At 42.2% G+C, this 18,571-nt stretch overlaps 1 protein-coding gene across 1 annotated transcript in view; it reads left to right on the top strand.

The window, feature by feature from the left end:
- Positions 1–8,549: 8,549 nt before the first annotated feature.
- EBPL (EBP like) overlaps positions 8,550–18,571 on the top strand; it is a 30,772-nt gene continuing 20,750 nt past the window's right edge. The window contains exon 1 of the mRNA XM_080661292.1: positions 8,550–8,953. Within this exon, the coding sequence (XP_080517418.1) occupies positions 8,783–8,953 (171 nt within the window). The 5' untranslated portion in view covers positions 8,550–8,782. The remainder of the gene's footprint in view (positions 8,954–18,571) is intronic.

Below are 18,571 nucleotides of genomic sequence, written 5' to 3'. Positions count from 1 at the left end.
TAATATTCTCTCTTTGTCTTTTGCTCTTGGCATTTTAATTATGATGTGTCTTGGTGTGGTCCTCTTTGGATTCCTTTTGTTTGGGGTTCTGTGGGCTTCCTGGACTTGTAAGTCTATTTCTTTCACCAGGTGGGGGAAGTTTTCGGTCATTATTTCTTCAAATAGGTTTTCAGTATCTTGCTCTCTCTCTTCTTCTGGCACCCCCATAATTCTGATGTTGGTACGCTTGAAGTTGTCCCAGAGTCTTCTTACATTATCTTCAACTTTCTGGATTTTTTTTTTTGCTTTTTGCTTTTTCGGTTGAGTGTTTTTTGCTTCTTCGTATTTCAATTCTTTGACTTGATTCTTGTGTTCCTCTATTCTGTTTCTGGGTCTCTGTATAATATTTTTTATTTCAGTCAGTGTATGTTTAATTTCTAGTTGGTCCTTTTTCATATCTTCGAGGGTCTCGTTATATTTATCGGCCTTTTCTAGGATATTCTTAAAAAGTCTTATAACCGTGGTTTTGAATTCTATATCCAGTCGTTTGTTTTCCTCCATTTCTTTCGTTTGTGATCTGATTCTTTGACCCCGCATTTTCACTGATTCCCTGAGTTGGTAAGGTATATATTTGTGCTAGGTTTCCAATATGGCCCAGTGGGTCTGCTTCCCCAGTTAACCTGAGGTGGACACTCTTGGTGCACCCCTTTGTGGACTGTGTGTACAGCCTTGTTGTAATTAAGTCTTTATTGTTGTTGGTATCACTGGGAAGAATTGACCTCCAGGCCAGTTGGCTGTAAGGATCAGCTGTGTCTATGCTGGGAGAAGCCCGGTGCTGGAGACAGCCTTATAGGATTAGACTTGCCAAATTGCAATAGCCTCTGTGCTCAGCTTGGATGGGGTGGAGTCTCAGTCTTGGCTTCCTGTCAGCCCCGCCCCTGCGCGCATGTGCGCTTTCAGTCCTCCGCCTTCCCCAGCTCAAGTCTCCGCCTGAGTGTCCAGACTCCCCCCACAAGAGCGTGGGTCCCCAGGGGCTCGCCTGGAACCGGGGTTCACTGCAGTCAGAACTGGGGCTCAGTGCAGTCAGAATCCTCTAAGTCCCCTCCACTAGGGAAAGCCTGTGGCAACCCCCGCAGCCTTTGTGCGCACCAGCGTGCGCGCGTGTGCACTTTCAGTCCTCCGCCTTCCCCGGCTCCAGAGTCTCCGCCCGAGAGTCCAGACTCCCCCCCGTAAGAGCGTGGGTCCCCAGGGGTTCGCCCGGAACTGGGGTTCAGTGCAGTCAGAACTGGGGTTCAGTGCGGTCAGAGGCTTCCTTCCCCCTTCCGCCAGAGGAAGTCAGCCAGGCTCTCAGCCGCCTTTCCTCTCTGCGCGCACAAAGCCCCTTTGCCGTACCTCCAATTCTCTGTGAGCTTTTCTCCTTCCTTCTAGTTGTAGAATTTTCACTCAGCCTGCTTTCCTGTGGTTCTGGATGGTGTCCGTTCTGTCTTTTAGTTGTAGTTTTGAAATTGTTGTGTGAGGCAGCAGTTTAGGTGTTTACCTATGCCGCCATCTTGGTTTCTCTCCTAGCCCTTAGTCTTTTTTATTGGCTCAACAAACTTTGGCCTAAATCAAGGTGTCGCAAACCCTGAAATACTGATGTTTTAAGCTGGATAATTCTTTGTTGTGGAGGACTGTCCTGTGCATTGTAAGATATGTAGCAGCATCCTTATGTTCTACTAACTAGATGTTGGTAGCACCTCTCCACTCCCGTCTTAACAAAAAATGTCTATAGGCATTGCCAGATGTCCTCTGGGGGTCTAAATTGCCCTTGGTGTGAACCATTAGCTTGAAACAATTCCTGTACAAAATTTCACTCAAATTAGACAGCCTAAGTTATGCCTTTTTTGTTTTATGAACAGTCCCAGGCTTTCCTCAGGTGCAGAAGATAAAAAGAAAGGAGACAAAAATGTGCCTTGTCTTCTCAGTTTCAAGAGAGATCAGGGCCAGACCTAACCATATTTCCCAAATCAATCATCTATGGGAACTCCTGGTAGTAATGAGCCTCATCTATTGCAAAGGACTTGGGGTAGAAATGGGAATAGGGGGTAACTAGTTACCCATAAACTTATTCTGTAGCTAAAAACCAAGGCATGTGAAGACTGTTGATTGACTACAGTCTTCCCAGCACTGTCTTGGAACAGTGGTTTTCAGACATTTTTAATTAAAGTTCTCTGGGAAAGCTGAGTTGGACCAGAAAAGTCACAGCATACTTTGAAAAACATTTTTTTGAAGCATTGTGAGAGATTGGCTTCATCAGGAAACTTGTAAGTTTATTTAAAATGATTAAATGCAACCCTAACAGCCCAGCCTGGCATAGCTGTGGTTGAGCGTCAACCTATGAATCAGTAGGTCACATACCCAGGTTGCAGGCTCAGTCCCCAGTGTGGGGCATGCAGGAGGAAGCCGATAGATGATTCTCACCATTGATGTTTCTATCTTTCCCTCTGCCTTCCCCTCTGAAATCAATAAAAATATATTTAATAAATAAAAGCAGCCCTAGCTGGTTTGCTCAGTGGTTAGAGTGTCAGCCTATGGGCTGTAGGGTCTCGGGTCGGATTCCCTGTCAAGAGCACATACACCTGGGTTGTAGGCTCGATCCCCAGCCCTAGTCAGGCACGTGTGGGAGGCAACCAATTGATGTGTCTCTCTCACATCAATGTTTCTCTCTGTGTCTCTTCCACTCTCTCTAAAAACCAATGGAAAAAATACCGCTGAGTGAGGATTAACAAAAATAAATAGACGATAGATAGATAGATAGATAGATAGATAGATAGATTGATTGATTGATAGATAAATAAGATTAAAAGCAGAGGTACCATATCTGAGCCAGACTATAAAGGATGTGTTTCCTGCAGGAATTTCTTCTACAACATCCCTCTTCTCTACCCTAACCAATTGCCATCCACTTGGTTGGGTAATTTTGTGTGTTGTTTTTTTTTCAAAAATAAATTGGGCCTTGTTCTAAGTAATGTGTGAAGACTTGGCACAAGACTCATGGGACAGCAGTTTTACCTTACCTGATGGTAAGTAAAACAGTTTTATGGTAATACAAGTTTAAGAGTTACAGAGTAAAGGACACATTTTGCATAACATTTTAAAGATAAAAACAGATTTTTGGGGCATGCCATTTTATGGAAAGATCCCTGCAGGAGTAAGTCAGAAGAGTCTGAGAAGCGAATGATGAGGCACCCCAGGTGAGCCTGTTCTTTGTCGAATAGGTTTAGTTGTTACCAAGTCTTAATATTGAACAAAAGTCGCCGCTCTGAACTGGCTATCATTATAAATTAACTGTTCATGGTTCAGAGTAGAAGTTTTGCTGTTCCCAGATAGCAGAAGACGGATTTGTTTTTATCGGCTCTTCCTCAACCTCAGCGCCCATGCCTTTCTCTATCCTGATTATAGTCATTCCTGGATCAGCTTCCTGTCAGCTTCATGCATCCCAATAACCCTAAGAATTGAGCGTTATGTGACTAGTTTCTGGGTACAATGGAATGGGAATGTTCCATTATCTGGACACAATTCTATTAATGTGAAGGAGATTCAGTTATTTTACCAGCTTCATCATAATTAGATCTGTGATCAAGTAAGCCTGGGCTCCCTTTGTCATCAATTCTCTTTGACCACTCAATAGTTAGGCATTTACACTTTCAAACCTAAATATAAGAAGTTATAAATGTCATACTGATTTTAGCCTAGTTTTCCTAATAACATCAGATTATTTTATCAATTGTATCCTTTCCATGTCTTTAGTCTTTTATAAATAACTAGTGACCTGGTGCACGAATTTCGTGCACATTAAAAGGGAATTAATTAGAGAAAATATTTTAATATTGCTATTTGCCCTTTCTCTATAATAGAAGTGTCAGCGATGAAAGAAAATTAGTAAAATGTATATGAAAATCTTCCTCCTGTCAGAGTCTGGGGCGTGCCACGGGAACCAGAGTCAAGTCCCCACCCACCCACATGCGCCTCAAAATGGTGCAAGACCCAGACCCGGCCAGCCCCACCCCCATTGGGCTAGATCCAGACCCGGCCGGCCCCACCCCCATCAAGGCCCACTGGGTGAGGGTGCGGCCTCAGGTCACCTGGCCTGGGGCCAGGGCAGGGGGCGCGACCTGGGGTCCCCCAGCCAGGGTTGGGGGGGGTGCGCCTTGAGGTCCCCCATCAAGCCCCGCATGGCAAGGGGCTCAGATCCCCTGGCCTGGTGCCAGGGCGGGGGGCGCAGCCTGAGGTCCCCTGTCAAGTCCCACTAGGCGGGGGGCGTAGCCTCAGGTCCCCTGCCCCAGCCCAGCGCCACGCAGCCTCAGGTCCCTGCTGATTGCTCGTTAAGGCTCCTTATGGGAACTCAGCCTCCGCTGTGGGCACAGCCATCTTGTGTTACGGGATCCCTGCCTCCGCTGTGGCGCAGCCATCTTGTGTTACGGAATCCCTGCCTCCGCTGTGGCGCAGCCATTTGTTATGGTGTGACGGTCAATTTGCATATTCCCTCTTTATTAGATAATTTTGACTAAGCCTGTAGAAACATTCAAGTATTTCTTGAACACCATATTGCCAGGTACTATGCTAGGGCACAAGATGCTTACATACACAAATGAAAGTTATGACAAATGTTAGGGGGAAAAAAAGTATACAATGCTATAAAATAGGGGGAACTGGCCTAGTTAGGAAGGTAATAATCGGGCTGGCAGTGAGCCCTTATTAAGTGCCAGCCACCCGTATGGGCACGTTAGAAGTAACAACCAATCCTTTCAACAACTCTGTGAAGGTTGTTACCAGGCAGAGAGAAGTTTTCTCAGCATGACACAGCTGATGATGGTGAAGAAAAAGCAGGAGTTCAGTGGGCATAGTCACTAGGAATGCTGTCTGGCAGAGGAGACAGGCCGTACAAAGGCCAAGTAGGAAGCACCATAGGGAGTTCAGGAAATGAAAGAAAGCAAGTATCACCTCAGCGAAAATAATGGAGCGGCGTACTGGGAGCAAGGGAGGGGCTAAAGAGTAAGTAGCAGTCAGACCCCACAGCCTGGTAAGTCACATAAAGGATTTTGGTATTCTACGAGCAATGGTAAATATTATTTAAAAAGAGTGATAATAGAAGAATTGTGTTTATAAAATCACTGGCTGGTAAGATAAGAACAGGAAATGTGCTCTGTGTTCAGTGATGTGTAGAGATCACATTAGTGCAGTGGTTCTCAACCTTTCTAATGCCGCGACCCTTTAATACAGTTCCTCATGTTGTGGTGACCCCCAACCATAAAATTATTTTCGTTGCTACTTCATAACTGTAATTTTGCTACTGTTAATGAATTGTAATGTAAACATCTGTGTTTTCCAATGGTGCCAGCCTTGGGCAAACTACGGCCCGCGGGCTGGATCCGGCTGTTCTATCCGGTTCTCTTGCTCTCCCCTCCGCTCCTTTACTTTGAATTTATATTAGTTCACACAAACACTCCATCCATGCTTTTGTTCCGGCCCTCCGGTCCAGTTTAAGAACCCATTGTGGCCCTCGAGTCAAAAAGTTTGCCCACCCCTGTGACTTAGGCTCTACAGCAGCGGTTCTCAACCTGTGGGTCACTAGCAGGGTCGCCTAAGACCATCGGAAAACACAGATATTTACATTATGATTCATTAACAGTAGCAAAATTACAGTTATGAAGTAGCAACGAAAATAATTTTATGGTTGGGGGTCACCACAACATGAGGAACTGTATTAAAGGGTCGCGGCATTAGAAAGGTTGAGAATCACTGCATTAGTAAGAGTAAAGCACTAAAGCAAGAGATGGTGAACAGCTTGGTCCATAAAGTGGGTGGTATCAAGAGACACTTAGCAACTAAATAGACAGAAATTGACAATGCCTTGGATCTGGAGTTTGGGGAGAGGGAAGTATCAACAATGATTTAGAGGTTTCTGGATTGACATAATGGATAAATGGAAGTAGCCTAAGAGAGGGAACACTGGAAGAGACTCACAGGGAATAGAAGCAATTTTATTTACAAGCTTTTTTATAAAACTGTCAAGTAGGGCAGTTGAAAATACTGGTCTGGAGCTCAGAGGAGAGGGCCAGGCTATTTGAATCCTCTCCCTATTTCTGGTAGTTATAAAAGCAGGGATAAGGATGAGACTGTCTTGGTTCAGCATCTGAGGGAGGACAGGGTTTGGGACTAATTGCTGTGGAGTTCCAACATTCCACCGGGATGTCCTGGAGGGTGAGGTTGCAGGTCCCTGGTCACCTTACAGCTGCATCACTGCAGTACGGAGGGTGGAAACTAGAGTAGGAAGAACTAAAGATCAAGAACAGAATATGAAAAGAGTGAATCTAATTCGTTTCTGGAGTTTTTATTTTACTCTGAAGGGGAGTTCAGGGTAGTCACTAAAGGGTGATATAGGGTAGTGGGTAGGGAAATCCAGTTGAGAAAGATGTTGAATGTACAAAAAAGCGATCACAAGTTTTCTAAGTTAACAGAATTGACCATACTCTTTCAGGCATCAGTTACCTAATAGATGCAAGGGACATAACAGTAAACAAGCCAGACACAACCCCTGGCCTTGTGGGGCATATATTCCAATGGCAGGAGCCTAGCAATAAGTGTGTAAATAAATAAGATAATTTTATCTGCTATATAAAAAATGATATAGGGGCCCGGCCCGAATGGCTCAGTGGATGACCTATAAACCAGGAGGTCACATGGTTCCCAGTGGGGGACATGCGTAGCCAATCAGTGATTCTCACCATTGATGTTTCTGTCTCTCTCTCCCTCTTCCTTTCTCTCTGAAATCAATAAAAATATATTTTAAAAATAAAAACAAATAAAATGAAAAATGATATAGGGAGTAACTAGAGGAGAAAGTTACTGAACTTGTGTTCAGTCCCAGAAGTATTTTTTTTGTGGTAAAACATACAGACATAAAATTTGCTATCTTAACCATTTTTAAGTGTACAGTGCAGCATGTTAAGTATTTTTACATTGTGAACCAACACTCCAGAACCTTTCATCTTGCAAAACTGAAACGCTATAGCCATTAAACAATTACCTTTCTCCCCAGTCACTGGCAATCACCATTCTATTTTCTAGGATTGTGACTAGCTTATTTCACTTAGCATAATGTCCTCAAGGTACTTGCATGTAGTAGCATGTGTCAGAATTTCCTTCCTTTTTATGGCTGAATAATATTCCATTGTGTGTATATACCACATTTTTAAAACAATAATCTTTTTAGCATAAGTGCCCTAGTGATACTTTAGTATAAATATATACTTTAAAAGTAATTCATTTTTGATCTGAAATTAAATTTTATCTGAGCATCCTGTATTTCCCCTGGCTACCCCAAATTAAAAACACAGATATGGTCAATAAGGGTTGCAGTCTTTTTAAACTCTGACTCCTTTATCCAGGGTTAAGTATCTACATAGCAGAGGCCTAAGGAAGGGAGCAGGGAAGACAGTTAAGAGCAAATAAAAAGAAGAAGAAAAAGATGTTAGCAAAAGTAAAGAGGACGGTTAACATGATGGAGATAAAGTGGCACTTTCCCTAGAGGAGAGCTATATAACTCATTCATATGTCAGAGTGCAGAGTCAAAAGCAAAGGCCTTGGGACAGCCATTCCTGGATTCAGTCCTGGGCCTGCCTGGGCCCGTTTTCATATTGTAAAATAGGAAACACTGATCTCCCAGAGTTGTTGGGATGTTAGATGAGATAACGGAGATGAAAGCATCTAGTGCCAAGCCGGTTTGACCTATTGCTCCTCTCCCCCATACTTTCAATGCTTTTCTGGGTTTTTAAAGCAATGGGGTCAGAGTAAGCCACAAGGGCTTTAAAAAGCCTGCTGGTGTCTGAAAACTCCCTTGGCCATCACCTCTCCTGCAAGACTTGCAAGGGCCTAATTAGAACCTTTTGTCCCCAAAATTCTACCGAGTCTGTTGGCAAAATTTACACCAGTTGAGCTTCACTTTGTAGGTTAAGGTTTTGAACCTGGTTAAAAATAAAACTGCATAAAAAAGTGTGGCTCACCCTAGCCGGTTTGGCTCAGTGAATAGAGCATTGGCCTGCGGACTGAAAGGTCCTGGGTTCGATTCTGGTCAAGGACACATGCCTGGGTTGCAGGCTCGATCCCCAGTAGGGAATGTGCAGGAGGCAGCTGATCAATGATTCTCTCTCATCATTGATGTTTCTATCTCTCTTTCCCTTTCCCTTCCTCTCTGATATCAATAAAAGTATTTTAAAAATAAAGAAGTGTGGCTGGTTTGGTTCAGTGGATAAAGCACCCACCAGAGGACTGCAGGATCTCGGGTTCCATTCCGGTCAAGGGCAGGTGCCTGGGTTGTAGACTCCATCACAGGCCTGGTCAGGACTCCTGCAGGAGGCAACCAAATCAATCTGAGATGCGTAGATGTTTCTTTCTGTGTGTCTCCGCCCTTCCATTCTCTCCAAAAACCAATGAAAAAATATCCTGGGATGAGGATTCACAACAACAAAAAAGTGTGGCCCTATATTACCAGTCCTTTGGGTTTGGTCTGGGAACAGGTTTGGACAGGCAGTTATGTGAGTTCTTGAGCAGGATCCTGACTGCAGAAAGCCTGGGGCTCAGCTGGTTGGTTAGCCAGGAAGCTGGCGGGAAGGGAAGCCTCTGCCCGACCCCGCCCCGACCAGAAGCTCCGCCCCATCGGGAGACCCGGCCTCCCGGCGCCCCCCACCACACCCCAACCTTTTCTCGGCTCTACCTTCCTGGCCGGCTCTAGGGGCCGCCCCGGGAGAAGGGAGCGGGGAGCATGGGCGTCGGGTCGGGGCTGGGAACTGCGGCAGGCGGCTCGCTGCTGCTGTGCACCGCGCTGCTGGCTGCGGGCTGCGCGCTGGGCCTGAGCCTGGGCCGCGGGCGTGGAGCAGCGGACCGCGCGGCTCTCGCCTGGCTCTGCTATGACGCCCTGGTGCACTGCGCTCTGGTAAGTGCTGTCGCCTCCGGCACCGCAAACGCGAGCGGACAGCGCCTCTCTAGGGACTCTTCCCTCCCTCGTCCCAGGGAGTGCCCGAAAAGGACGGGGACTAGTGGGCAGCCGCATCCCTGGGGCGGGAGGTCTGCGGAGCCGCGGGGAGGACCGGGAGCCGCTGTATACCTGGCCTTGGCCAGAGGCTGCGCCTCTCAAGTCTCTAAAAACAGAGCGCAGCTTCCTTAGTGGTTCCTTTTTTTTTTTTTTAAGCCAAATAAAAGCCTGAAAATAGTGATTTCTGGGCCCTGTTATATTAGTTTGAGTGTAAGCTATTAGAGTCCTTGGCTTACTTGACTTTGTAACTTATACTAAATGTTGTCCTGAAAATAATTTGAGTTTTCCAGTGCCCCAGAGGGAGCTGGAGAACTTAGGCGCACTGCAATATGTCAGACCCCCTCCTCTCAGCCCCCCCCCCCCCCCCGCCCTGCCCCGTGCCTTAATAGTAATCCCATTTATTGGGTGACGAATGTGTGCCATGTATAATACTGTGTATAAAATTTTTGTATCTTTATAACACCCCATAAACTAGTTATTATTGTCCCCATTTTACAGAGGAGAAATCAGGCCCTGCAAAGTTAGGTGACTTTGCAATGCCACAGAGCTGGCTTGATTCTGAGTTTGTTTAGTCTGGCTCCAAAGCTCTGACTCTATATTACACCAGGCTTTAGGAAGTGTGCCCCTAAAAACTGAACTCATTTTATAAATGGCCAGGAGGGTTGTAGTTAAGGGAATTCTATTAAAATACCTCTCCCCCATGCACACACTTTTTCTTCAAGTTATTTTAATTATGCCAAAATATCTTTTTTGCAAATTTGACTTTGCTTAAATATAGGCAAACCCGTGGCTAATGTGAAATCAATGTCTATAGCAGTGATTTTCAACCCATGTGCCACAAGAATTTTTATTTTTTTTTTATTTTTTTTATTTTTTATTTTTTTAAATATATTTTATTGATATTTCACAGAGAGGAAGGGAGAGGGATAGAGAGCTAGAAACATCGATGAGAGAGAAACATCGATCAGCTGCCTCCTGCACACCTCCCACTGAGGATGTGCCCGCAACCAAGGTACATGCCCTTGACCGGAATCGAACCCGGGACCTTTCAGTCCGCAGGCCGACGCTCTATCCACTGAGCCAAACCGGTTTCGGCACCACAAGAATTTTTAAAACATGCAATCTGTTTAGTCAAGGGCACTGACCTCTTGTCCCTTAGGTTATCAAATAAAAAAATGAGAACATCCAACACAACAATAGCCACCCGGTGTGAATGAATCAAAGTTATACCTATTTTTTATCATGTCAGCCAAAAATATGTATATTTTTGGTGTGCCACAGAATTTTAGTAATTATATTATATGTGCCATGAGATGAAAAAGATTGAAAATGGTTGGTTAGGGGCTTAATCACAAGGAACAACAACAGCCTGTAATTATTGGAATCGAGAGTCTAGGATTGAGAAAGAAATAGAAAGCAAAATTTTCAATAATCATCCTGGTCTGTATGTTAGTCAGTTGGATATGTGTACATATCAGGTGTTTCTGGAACGATGAAATTCCTTCTTTCCTAATAGTTAACATGTGGAGCTAAGAGACAGTGAATATTTTCCTCAACTCCTTTATTTATAGAATTGGTATTTAAGCTGTCATTGGACACAAATTCTTCCAAAGAACAGGGGCAGTAAAATAGGTTGCTAGGCCCACTGAGAGAAGAATTTATTATAACATAATAGAGGCTCGAGTGGGTGTCCCTCTGCCCGGCCTGCACCCTTTAGCAGCCCAGGAGTCCTGGGGATGTCTGACTGACAGCTTAGGCCCGCTAGTCAGACATCCTTAGCGCTGCAGCTGGGCACACTGACCACCAGGGGGCAGCAGCTCCTGTGTTTAGCGTCTGCCCCCTTGTGGTCAGTGCGTGTCATAGCAACCAGTCATTCCGCCGTTTGATGGATTGCATATTACCCTTTTGTTATATAGGATTTTAGACATACAAAACTGTATTAAAATACTAAAAGACATACCCATATGTCCAACTAGTTTAAAATTTAATATACTTTTCAAGCACAGACTGTTACAGGTAACACCACAAACATTTCCACTTGTGGCACCTTGAGGTATAGCCCAATGTGTGGAGTCATTACCCTGCTTTTCCTCCTCCCTGTTCCAGCCCTACCCAGCCATGCCTTGTGTCCTTACCTGTCCTAGCTACAAAATGTTCCACTTTATGATGCACCATGCCTTAGTTCTTTAATTCTAAAATGCACATTTTTAACATATTAAAACAATCAATGACATAACCACTGTGGCCCATTTATTGATATCATATATCTCTGAAATTGGGCTGTATCTTACAGTTGAGGAAACATAATTTAATCAGCTCATATTAATAGGCATTTTTAAAATAATTTTATTGATGTCAGAGAAAAAGGGAGAGGGAGAGAGATAGAAACATCAATGATGAGACTCATTGATTGGCTGCCTCCTGCACACCCCCCACTGGGGACCAAGCCCATAACCAAGGACATGTGCCCTTGACCGGAATTGAACAAGGGACCCTTCAGTCTGCAGGCCGACACTCTATCAACTGAACCAAACCAGCTAGGGCTTAATAGGAATATTTTTATTTAGCTACTTACACACAGTGCTTCAACCAGCATTTTATACACATATTCTAGAGATTGGTGAGAAGAGCACTTGAATTAAGTGGTTGAGGCCTGCAAAAAATCAGACCTGTATTATCTTTGGTTAGGAGTTTATTGCCAGAAGACTCAGAAATGTGGCCTGAGCTAAGACTGGAATATAAAGGTTGGTGGAAAACTGAAGCCACAATTCACTTGTTCACACTAGAACCTGGGCTGTCTCTCCTTGCCCCTGTAAATTTCACTTCTCAAATGGTAGGAGATGTTGGGATTATTGGCCCCCGTCAAATGCAGATCTCCCCTATCCACAGAGTTCCAAGCCAAGCATTCCCAGAGGTAGTTCAGCTCCCTGATAGCCAATCAGAATGTGGTTACCTCGGGCTACCGCACTGGTCTTCAGGGCAGTTGGTTAGGCCTAGGGTGAAAACAGGCCAATTTCCCACCAGTACACTGGTAGGAGCCATGACAATATACATAAAAAAAAAGAATGCTGTGGTTCACTATTCCTCAAAGGTTGCTGTGGGCATTTCGTGCACTGAAGCTTCATGGTTTTTTCCTCATCTGCAACCTAAGTACAGCATTCTAGGTGTGGCCACAACATAAAGGCGGATGTGTATTCATGTGTTTGGGCAAGACCTTGAAGTCCAAATTGACTAGAACACAGGGTATACCTAAGGAATAAATTCAGGGAACAGGTAAGGGACGTGGAATGATACGTGAGACTTTGAATTTTGTTCTGTAGTAGGAAGCTGTTGATGAGTTTCAGCCAAGGAAGTAGCATGGCCAAAGCAGATCTTTCAAAAGATAATTTGGTGGTAATGTGTTAAATCAGAAACTGTAAAGGGTCTGAGATTTCAAACATTTTACAGTTTAACAAGTTAGCCAGGTTAATTCTTCAAGTACCACTGGGCAATGCAGGGAGGGCCACATGGTAACTGCACAAACAGTGGGTGCATTACAGGGGAGGAACCCCAAAATTAGGCTCCCATCTTATGTAGCTGCTGGTGACCTGCTCATATGTCTCTCTGGAGAAAGACCTTTAGGCGGTTCTATTGGAGTTTTCTCCCCATATATATAGTTTGTTCCCCTCTTCTTTCTTATTCTCTTTCTTTTCTCTCTTACTATTTTTTTCCTTTTCCCAATTTCCTTTTTGCACTACTTTCTTTTTTTTTTCTCTTCTTCTTTCTCTCCTATCTTCTAATTTGCTTTTCTCTGGTGGTGACCTTTATTTTGGGTTATTAATATCGTTAATACATTTCTGTTCAATGCCTTGTGCATTGTACCTGGTTGTGTTGTATTTTGTGCCTTTAAATCAACGCAGGAGAGAGAGAACTACATAACCAGACACCCGGAGAAGAGAGATCATGGGGAGACAAAGAAACAGCCCGCATATGAAAGAAAAGCAGGCATCACCAGAAAAGGAAGTAAACAAATGGAGGAAAGCAACCTGTCAGAAAAAGAATTCAGAGAAATGGTCATAAGGTGGATGAAAAGAATGGAAGACAAATTCGACAATATGTGTAAGAACCAAGAGGAAATGAAGAAGAACCAAGAAGAAATGAAAAATTACATCGCTGCTTGTAAAGAACTCAATAGAAAGCATCAAGAGTATACTAGAAGAAGCAGAGGACCACATCAGTGAGCTAGAAGACAAGGTAAGAAAAAATACCCAAGTAGAACAGCTTCTAGAAAAAAAATTAAAAAGCAGGAGGAGAGCCTAAGGGAACTTTGGGACAACATGAAACAAAACAACATCCGCATAATAGGGGTTCCAGAAGGACAGGAAACTGAGCAAGGAATAGAAAAACTGTTTGAAGAAATAATGACAGAAAACTTCCCTGATATAGGGAAGAAAAAACCCACACAAATCCAAGAAGCTCAGAGTCCCAAGCAAAATGAGCCCCAAAAGACTGACGCCAAAGCACATTATAATTAAATTGGCAAACACCAATGTCAAGGTAAGAATCTTAAAAGCGGCCAGAGAGAGACAGAAAGTTACATACAAAGGAACCCCCATCAGACTAGCAACTGATTTCTCAACAGAAACTCATCAGGCCAGAAGGGAATGGAATGAAATATACAAAGTCATGCAAAGGAAGGGTCTGAATCCAAGAATACTGTACCCAGCAAGGCTATCAATCAAAATTGAAGGTGAAATCAGGAGCTTCACAGACAAAAAAAGGATAAGGGACTTTATTACCACCAAACCAGCAATGCAAGAAATGCTAAAGGGTTTGTTGTAGAAAAAAAAAAAAAAAAAAGGAAGCAAAGAAGGAACACAGGGGTAAAGAATAAAAATGGCGACAAATAAGTACCTATCAATAATAACTTTAAATGTAAGTGGATTAAATGCCCCAATCAAAAGACATAGGGTAACGGATTGGATAAGAAAACACGACCCATATATCTGCTGTCTACAAGAAACCCACCTCAGAAAAAAAGACGCACACAGACTGAGGGTGAAGGGATGGAAAAAGGTTTTTCAGGCGAATGGAAATGAAAAGAAAGCTGGAGTAGCAATACTTATATCTGACAAATTAGATCTCAAAGTGAAGGACATAACAAGAGATAAGGAAGGCCACTTCATAATACTAAAGGGAGCAATCCAACAAGAAGAAAAAACTCTGGTAAACATATACGCACCCAATAGAGGAGCAACCAAATACATAAAAAAACTCCTGGAAGATATCAAGGGAGAGATTGACAGCAATACAATCATAGTGGGAGACTTTAATACCTCACCATCACCATTGGACAAATCCTCTAAACTAAAAATCAGCAAAGAAATATCAATCCTAAATGACTCACTAGACCAGATGGAATTAATTGACATCTTCAGAACATTTCACCCCAGAGCCACAGAATATGCATTCTTCTCAAGTGCACATGGGTCATTTTCAAAGATAGATCATATGTTGGGTCATAGGCAAAGTCTCTTCAAATTCAAGAAGATAGAAATCATATCAAGCATCTTCTCAGATCACAGTGGCATAAAACTGGAAATCAACTACAATAAAAAACAATCCAAACCAAACACATGGAGACTAAACAGCATGCTATTAAACAATGACTGGGTTACCAGAGAGATCAAGGAAGAAATAAAAAACATCATGGCAACAAATGACAAAACACAACAATCCAAAATCTGTGGGACACAGCAAAAGCAGTCTTGAGAGGGAAGTTCATAGCTCTACAAGCATGCTGCAAAAACCAAGAAACAATGGTAATAAATTACCTAACCCTACAACTCAAAGAGTTAGAATGAAAGCAACAAGAAAAGCCCAGTGTAAGCAGAAGGAAGGAAATAATAAAGATAAGAGTGGGAGATAAACGACATTGAGACAAAAAAAAAAAAAAAACAATACAAAAGATCAACAAAACCAAGAGCTGGTTCTTTGAAAGGATAAACAAGATTGATGAACCTCTAGCCAGGCTCACCAAGAAGCAACGAGAGAGGACCCAAATAAACCAAATCAGAAATGAATGAGGTGAAATAACAACAGACCCCACCGAAATACAAAGGACTGTTAAAAAATACTATGAACAACTCTATTCCAACAAACTGGACAACCTGGAGGAAATGGACATAATCATAGAAAAATATAACCTTCCAAAACTCAATCAGGAAAAATGTAAACATCTCAATAAGCCAATAACTATGGAAGAAATTGAAGCAGTCATCAAAAAGCTTCTAGCAAACAAAAGCCCAGGGCCAGACGGCTTCACAGGGGTTTCACCAAACATTCAAGGAAGAACTAAAACCTATCCTCCTCAGACTATTCCAGAAAATTCAAGAGGAAGGAATACTTCCAAGCTCCTTCTATGAAGCCAGCATCACCCTAATACCAAAACCAGATAAAGACAACACAATGAAAGAGAATTACAGGCCAATATCCCTCATGAACATAGATCCTCAACAAAATTCTAGCAAATCGGATCCAGCAGTACATCAGAAAGATCATACACCATGACCAAGTAGGATATACCCCAGGAATGTAAGGATGGTACAATATCCACAAATCAATAAACATGATACATCACATAAACAAATTGAGAGATAAAAATCACATAGTCATATCAATTGATGCAGAAAAAGCATTGGACAAAATCCAACACCCTTTCTTGATAAAAACTCTCAACAAGGTGGGAATAGAAGGATCATACCTCAACATAATAAAAGCCATACATGATAAACCCACAGCTAACATCATACTCAATGGGCAAAAACTAAAACCATTTCCCCTAAGAACAGGAACAAGACAGGGATGCCCACTCTCACCACTCCTGTTTCACATAGTACTGGAAGTATTAGCCATTGCAATTAGACAAGAAGAAGAAATAAAAGGCATCCAAATTGGAAAAGAAGAAGTAAAGCTGTCCTTATTTGCAGATGACATGATATTGTACATAAAAAAACCGAAAGACTCCGTCAAAAAACAATTAGACTTAATAAATGAATTCGGAAATGTAGCAGAATACAAAATTAACACCAAGAAATCTATGGCATTTCTATACAACAATAGTGAACTTACAGAAAAAGAGACTTAAAAAAGCAATCCCATTTGCCATCACACCAAAAAAATTAAGATACCTAGGAATAAACTTAACTAAGGAGGTAAAAGACGTATACACGGAAAACTACAGGACACTGAAAAAAGAGATAGAGGAAGACATAAACAGATGGAAGAACATACCATGTTCATGGATTGGTAGAATCAACATCATTAAAATGTCCATACTACCCAAAGCAATCTATAGATTCAATGCACTCCCCATTAAAATACCAATGGCATATTTCACAGACCTAGAAAGAACTCTCAAAAATTCATCTGGAATAAAAAAAAAAAAGACCCCAAATAGCCATAGCAATCCTGAGAAAGAAGAACAATGTAGGTGGGATCTCAATACCCGATTTCAAGCTGTATTACAAAGCCACTGTTCTCAAAACAGCCTGGTACTGGCATAAGAACAGACATATAGACCAATGGAATAGAATAGAGAATCCAGATATTGACCCAAACCACTAATGCTTGATTAATATTTGACAAAGGAGGCATGAACATACAATGGAGTCAAGACAGTCTCTTCAATAAATGATGTTGGGAAAATTGGACAGATACATGCAAAAAAATAAAACTAGACCACCAACTTACACCATACACAAAAATAAACTAAAAATGGATACAGGACTTAAACATAAGACGGGAAACCATAAAAATACTAGAGGAATCCACAGGCAGAGAAATCTCAGACACATGCCAAAGGAATTTCTTCACTGATACTGCTCCTAGAGCAATGGAAACTAAAGAGAAAATAAACATATGGGACTACATCAAAATAAATAGCTTTTGCACAGCAAAAGAAACCATCAACAAAACAACAAGAAAGCCCACTGTTTGGGAGAACGTATTTGCAAATGTTATCACTGATAAAGGTTTAATCTCCAAAATCTACAGGGAACTTATACAACTTAATAAATGGAAGATAAATGATCCAATAAAAAAATGGGCAACAGACCTAAATAGAATGTTTTCAAAAAAAGACACAAGGAAGGCCAAGAGACACATGAAAACATGCTCAAAGTCACTAATTATCTGAGAGATGCAAATCAAAACAACAATCCGGTACCATCTCACACCTGTCAGCATGGCAATCATCAACAAATCAACAAATGACAAGTGCTGGCAAGGATGCGGAGAAAAAGGAACCCTCGTGCACTGCTGGTGGGAATGCAGACGGTGCAGCCACTGTGGAGAATAGTATGGACTTTCCTGAAAAAAACTAAAAATGGAACTTCCATTTGACCCAGTAATCCCACTTCTAGGAATATATCCCAAGAAACTAGAAACACCAATCAGAAAGGATATATGCACCCCTATGTTCATAGCAGCACAATTCACCATAGCTAAGATTTGGAAACAGCCTAAATGCCCATCAGCAGATGAGTGGATTAGAAAACCATGGTACATCTACACAATGGAAAGCTACGCTGCTATAAAAAAGAAGGAATTCTTACCATTTGCAGCAGCATGGATGGACCTGGAGAGCATTATGTTAAGTGAAATAAGCCAGGCAATGAAAGAAAAATACCACATGATCTCACTCATTTATGGATAATAAAGAACATTATAACCTTATAAATAAAAAGATGGATATAGAGGCAGTAAAGCACCCAACAGACTGTCAAATTACAGCGGGAAGGTTGGGGAGTGTTTGGGAGGGAGGGAAATAGATCAACCAAAGGACTTGTATGCATGCATATAAGCACACCAATGGACACAAGACTGGGGGTGAAGATGAGGGCATGGGACGGGGGTAGGGGAGGCTGGGGTAAGGTCAATCGGGGAAAAAAGGAGATGTATGTAATACTTTAAATAAAACACTGCTGCTATACTAAAATAAATAGTTCTTCTGTTAAAAAAAAAAAAAAAAAAAAAAAGCACTCCAGCAGTTATGGCTGCCTTGCATGATAACGTCTGGAAAAAGCTAAAAATCCTTTATTTTCCACTTTCTCTTTAGGGAAAGGAATTACAGTTATAGCCAGTGAGAAGTAAGTGGAAGTGGTCTCTGGGAAACTTTGTCCCTGGCTGTGAAAAGAGACACCTGTGGCTAGTGCGCCTTGTTCTCCTTCCTTACTGCCTCAGGTGTGGTTACAAAGGAGCCATGTTGCAACCCTGAGGGAAAGACCAGGCTGTTGGCTCCTGAGCTCACTGAGCAGTTGAGCAAATGCTGCTGCTTCTAGATTCCTTGTTTATATGAGAAAATAAACATTTGTTTGTTTAAAATAAATAAATAAATAATAAAAAGAAGGGGAACAAAGGTTAAAAATATGAATAGTAAAATGGGAATAAATACATATCTGTCAATAATTGAATGTAAAAAAAATAAGCAGAACAGAAACAGACTCATAAATACAGAAAACATTTTGATGGTTGCCAGAT

Source organism: Plecotus auritus, assembly GCF_963455305.1.
Source record: "Plecotus auritus genome assembly, chromosome: 3".
Classification (NCBI taxonomy): Eukaryota; Metazoa; Chordata; class Mammalia; order Chiroptera; family Vespertilionidae; genus Plecotus; species Plecotus auritus.
The sequence above is the reverse complement of the archived record's forward strand: the minus strand, read 5'-3'. Positions and strand labels throughout refer to the sequence as shown.